At 35.1% G+C, this 6,000-nt stretch overlaps 1 protein-coding gene across 1 annotated transcript in view; it reads right to left on the bottom strand.

Moving 5' to 3' along the window:
• Positions 1-1,498: 1,498 nt before the first annotated feature.
• Positions 1,499-6,000, bottom strand: part of BBX (BBX, HMG-box containing) — a 348,489-nt gene continuing 343,987 nt past the window's right edge. The window contains exon 16 of the mRNA XM_027867261.1: positions 1,499-3,909. Coding sequence (XP_027723062.1) covers positions 3,822-3,909 — 88 coding nt within the window. The 3' untranslated portion in view covers positions 1,499-3,821. The remainder of the gene's footprint in view (positions 3,910-6,000) is intronic.

Here is a 6,000-nt window from a genome sequence, read left to right as displayed (position 1 = left end):
AACATGGTATTCTTCATTCAGTTTCCTGCTTGCAATTGTTTCTGGTGCAGCTTATAACTCTTCTGAGATTTTTCATGGGTACAAAATTTCAATACAGTGGGCCAAAGACTGCAGAGTGCAAAGATAAGTCTACGCTACTCAGGGAGGGTACTATTTTCTTGAACAAGGGGGAAAAAAAAAGAGGTGATCAAAAAAGTTTGTTTCCTGATATCAGATCAGCTCATATACTTCTTTTCATTAGAAATATGGTGTTTCTTGTCAATTTTAAAAGTGTGAACTGGAACTATGAGTTGATGATTTGGGACTTCATAACTAATCGAATTATTTTAGCATGGCTTTGGAACATGGCATTAGTTGAAAAACTCATCCAGTCTCATTAAATAAAGACATTCCATTTCTGAAGTTATAGCACATTCATGAGAATAAAGACTGTCACAGGATTACAACAGCATGATTTAACCTTAAGAAGGTTTTTAATGAATTAACAGTTTTGGTCTCAAATCTGAAAAATAACCTAATTTGGGGATCGGAACCTGTATCTCAAAATGTTTCTATGGAACTTTTTTTTTCTTTTTTTTTTCAACCTCATATACAGTACTCAAATAATTAAAACTTGAAAGATGCCTTACAGTAATTTTTCACGCAGCTTCTTGTAGGTGTAGCTTCAGCTACTATAATACACTTTACATACCTCAAAATTACATTGGAAATACCCAGAATAACTAAATAAATAAAAGCCAAAGAAAACTGGAACAGTATTACATCTCCCTTTGAGACGAAATCCCCCATATCCAGCATCACAGAGAAGGGCTAGGACAATTTTTTTCAAAAGATTTATATACAGGTTTGAATCCAGAAATTAAGGTTAAATGCATAAATATTGATAATTTCAACTCAATTCAGAATGGTTTCAGAAAGATATGATACAACATATTTAGAATAAAAACAAAGCAGAAGAGCATCATATTTTGGTTTGCTTGAGATATACATAAGGTGCAACATTTTTTTTTCTCAAGGAGGCTTGTGGGACAGTGTTTGCTGGCATACTAAAGTACACACCATAGCAATATGACTTACAAAAAAAAAAAAAGGAAAGAATGCTATTAAAATAACTGGAAGAAAAGAAAACATTAAATGTTGGTCTGAAATATTTGTGCTAACAAACTGTGTTACCTGAAAAATATCAACACCCCTCTGTAGCAGATTCAGGGCATGAGCAGTTCTAGCTATCGAAATCAAGACTTCACTTAGAGAAACAACAAGGCAGGGGCCTAGAGAACTATAAAGCTTTGCAGGATTTCTGCTGCTCTCAGTGCCTAACTGCTTAAAAATTAAGCATTTCTACAAAAAAAGGTTTTATAAGTCTCTGAAAACAGTCATATCCAGTAAGTTCTCCCCACCCACCCTGCCCCACCTAAGGGAAAAGCCACTGAGGTTTAGGAAAAAGCAGATCAAGTAAGATATTAATTCACATAGAAAAAAGTAATCCTTTCGTTTCTTTTTGTTTTTTGTTTTTTTAAAAAAAGGTCCCATTAATATACAGCAATCTCTTAAGGAACACTAGTGAAATGTAATTGGAGGAAGATTGGAGAAGGCTCTGGCAAAAATAGACCTATTCTAACATGTTCTACAGAATAACAAGTTAGTACCATTGTCAAGGTGCATGGTCCGCACCGTACGATTTTTGGGTTTTTAGCTAATCTTAATTTCTAAATCGCTACTAGCAAGTGGTCCAAAGACTCCAACAGCCACCTCACTGGGACCCAGCAATTTTCAAACATTCACTTTTTAAAATTTAGAAAACATTAATAAAACAGGTTCATAGTAAAAACCTAAGGTACGATGTATTTGTTGGGACTTTTTACTAGGTTTAGTGCTACCTGATTGGGATTAAGCTTTCACCTTGGATTAACCTTTTTTTCTAATCCTTCTTCCTCCAACTCCACAAAGAGTATGTATTTTTGAGGACATCATTCCAAATGCCTTTCGTCTTCATTGCTCTCTTTAGCAGTTGCTTTTTTTAACAAAAAAAGATCTCCATTTTTTCATTCCTGTATGGTATGTTGTACATATTTTCCAGCACTGAAACTGAAGTCATATCTACAACCATGAAAAGCTAAACCTAGTCTGTATTAAGAGTTACTTTTTTTTTGTATGGCTATTACATCAAATTACAATTACAAAAAAATCATCATTATCAATTCAGTCAAGTATAAATAAGAAGGCCTGATAAAACCATGTAAACTCTCATCTTTTAGAGACCTAATTCAAGAGCTTCAAAATCGACCTAACACTATCAAAATTCAGCCAGTATGAAGACCAATAAAAAAAAATTATTGCTGGAGTCCAATACTTAAAATTTGGTATTTTTCTTTTCTTTTCTTTTTTTTTTTTTGTGCTGTGATGCAAGAGTAGGGAAATACTTTGTGCTATCGAACAAATACCCTGTAGAATTTGTAGCCTCAGACTAATTTTGATTTATCACTTTGCATCTGTTGCTAGGAAACAAGTCACTGTGAAAGTCAGGTGGTTAAGTCAATATGTTGAATGTTCTAAGCCAGCTGATCCACTTGGTACTGGCCTATCTATGGTTTAATGTTCAAAAGCAACAAAACACAAAAAGAAATGGGAACTGGCAGGTGGATCTAGATTTGATAGCCCCACTCGGGTCAAGCATACTTCTCATCATCATTTACTCACATACCTCTTAACCAACACAAACTCTAAATGGCTCTAAAAAAAAAAACCTGCAGTGCCAATTTAGGCTGTGCATAGCAATCGCAACCCAGTCCAGTGTGTCTGTGAGAGATATAAAAGGTATGTGTCTCAGAGTCCACATGAATTCAATGTCTTCAATGTTTTCAGAATAGTGAAGTAATTCTAAGGTCACTTCTGAACAATTTTTCTGTCCTTTTTTTTTTTTGTTTGTTTCATTTTGTTTGTTTATATCAATGTTCCACTGGTCACTTAGACCCCTATGTAAAAAATAAAAGAATCCTCAAGGCATGATAACCATCAGTAATCTGCAGGACTTTTCCTCCATCTGGGTAAATATTTACTACAACTTACCCTACACAAATTCTTCTTGATCATTCAAGCCTTAGAAAAGACTCAGCCTATAAATAAAGTCAGACTTTTTTTTTTCTTTTTTGCCAGCAAACTACCACTCTGGTGGCAAATATAAAAGTGCAGAATATATGGACCACGTGGCTGAGCATACACCGCTAACAATGGTACATCTGCCCATGCTGTTTGGGGTTCTCTGGAACAGGTTTTTTAATTTATTCTACAATATAAATGTAGGCATAACCTATTATATAAACCATCTTAGAACTTAAATCTTCATGTACAAAAATGACTAGGAATATCTAATAATAACTAGTGCAGTGCGTCAGTTTGTTTTTTTTTTGTTGTTTTTTTTTTTTTTTTTTTTTTTTAAAGAATAACTAGGTATTATACGAAACTAGTTTCACACTCTCTGGTTGGTAAAAGAGACACTGGATGAGCTACAGTAAAGGCAGCCACTTCCAAGTAACCACCAATTTACCATTAAAAGCCTTCAATAGAAAGCAAAGCTCCAGGATCATTCTCATTCTGTTCATTATCAGACAAATAACATCCCCCTCAAAGATTCTGGGTTCCAATAGGACGACCTGGCCCAAGTTGCTAACTTCTGGCTTCAAGTGAAATCTGGGCCGTGCAGGGCACCAATCACGTGTTTGCAATCTATATTTTCCATCCTATCGACTGACTAGCTTCCCTTGGTAAAGACAAGGCTAGGATATTAGGTAAAGCACAATGTTTTACAATAAAGGGGAGCTTCACTGGTCAGCGCAGGAAATAAGTACAGGAGCCTGTGGCATTTCTTTTGGCTGTCCATCGTGGGCAAGGGGAGCTGCCCGCTGACTTCTGTAAAATGAGAACAAGAAAAAAGAAGAAATGAATCATCTCTTAGAATCTTTCCAGTTCCAAGATCCTATGATTCAGGGACAGTTCTTAGAGACTAGAACAAATGACAAAGGCTTTTCAGTATTTTGCTGAACAGATGCTGCTATTTTGGTGTGTTGCTTAGTTAAAACTGTTGTCATTTTAAATTGTCTCTCACTTTCAAAGGATTTTTAAAACTCTGATTCTCTATGAGATGAAATCTGACCCCAACTTATTCTCCTTATTTTAAAGATGGGGAAATTTAGGCACCAGGAGATTCAAAGTCTCACCTAAAGTGAGAATCAGACAGAGGAAATGGAGCCAGACTTGGACTCTTGACTGCTAGTCAAGAGATCTAGATACTGGACTATATTGATTCTCTGAGTTCTGAGATCTTCAGTACCAATTTAGGCTGTGCATACCAACCCCAACCCAGTTGAGTGTATCTGTGAGAGATGTAAAATGTATATGTATAAGGTTATACATAAAGGTAGTGTCTTGACTTAGTGTCTATCAAAGAAGATACACATAGAAAAAGCTGCTATGCAATAATCTAAATGATTAGATTATTGTCAGATGATCTAATTAGTGTCAGATTAGTGTCAGCAAAACTAGGTTTGAATCATAGCTCTGGGGCTTACTAGTTATGTATGAACTTGGGGAGGTAATTTCAATCCTCTGGGCCTCAGTTTCCTCATTGGTAAAATGAGGTAGCTGGATCAGAAAATTCCTAAGGGTCCTTCTACTCTAAATCTTAAATCAAAGAAAAATTTTAAAACCTATTTAAAAAAAGGTTATGGAAACTAGAAAGAGGAGGAAAGGAGGTGGATATTGACATCACTTTTTCATTATGAGCAATCATTACCAATCATTCTCTTAGGGCCACAATTAGGAACCAATCCAATGGGTCTATGAGAGCTCTGGTCAAAACTAGTTTAAAATTTTTTGAAATTTTTAGTCATTTAGAGAAAAACTGACATAGTATCCAACTGATTTTCCATTTATCATTTGTATAATTAAAGGAAAAGGGGAAAAGAAAACTCCTTCAATGAAGAGTTGACAAAACAAATCATCAAAATCTTAACAATTCCTATTGAGTTTTTCATTCACAAATGATGGAATTTGGGACCTTCTGGATATTTTAAAACAAGCACACGTAGCAAAGAATGTGCCTGTTTCTCTGTCCTGAATAACATCTACCAAGTCCTCATCTGAATCCGGTTACATGAAACAGTACTCGTGTTTTCCGCAGTTGTTATCCAAAGGATGAAACCAGTTAAGGCATATAACGATTCACATTTGTTTATTATTAGGTTTTAACTAGTTTCTTTTGGTGTACTGGGTAAAATGGATACATGGTATATATGACAAAGATCTAGGTTTCCTGAACTCTGGTGAAGCTCATTGAACCAATTTAAGAATTATGGATTTAAACACACACACACTCTATAAAAATGTGTAAGAGCCAAACTTCTGGTTTAATCTGTTTAATAAAGTGTGCATGTTTTAAGTGCAACCTGCTACATCTGTTCAACTATCTGTTATGAAAAAACATAATTTTAATGGGAAAGGAAAACCAAGATGGCTTTTACTTATTTCTAATTTAATGCTCTACACAAATTCATTCTCCTTGATGTGTCAAAGAGGAAATGAGGGAAATAACATGAACAAACATTGAGGAGGAACACAATGAAGGAAAAATAAGAGAAAAGAAAAACAGATGATAAATTGTGGAAGAGGTCATTGTTAGAAAAGCTTGATAGTTTCTGAATCAAGATAAACATGCCTCATTTGCACTGAATTCAGGGTTAAGCAGAAAAGGGGAAAGAGAAAAAGATAAGAAAAGGGAAAGGAAAAGCCAGCCAAGGCTCTACATGGCCTCTTATAAATTAATTCATACTCATTTATCCTCCCCATAGGTAAAACTGCTTTACTATGCTAGACTCCTACATCTATCCTAGGTGTCATGAGGGTGGGGGCTTTTTTGTTTTTGTTTTTGTTTTTTCCACTTAACTGTGCATAGTGATTAACCAGTGCTTTGTTTACTACTATCATGAACACAATGAATCTTAA

The sequence above is a fragment of the Vombatus ursinus genome, unplaced genomic scaffold (genome assembly GCF_900497805.2).
Source record: "Vombatus ursinus unplaced genomic scaffold, bare-nosed wombat genome assembly UNPS02001419.1, whole genome shotgun sequence".
Lineage (NCBI taxonomy): Eukaryota > Metazoa > Chordata > Mammalia > Diprotodontia > Vombatidae > Vombatus > Vombatus ursinus.
This window is presented reverse-complemented; position numbering and strand designations above follow the sequence as displayed.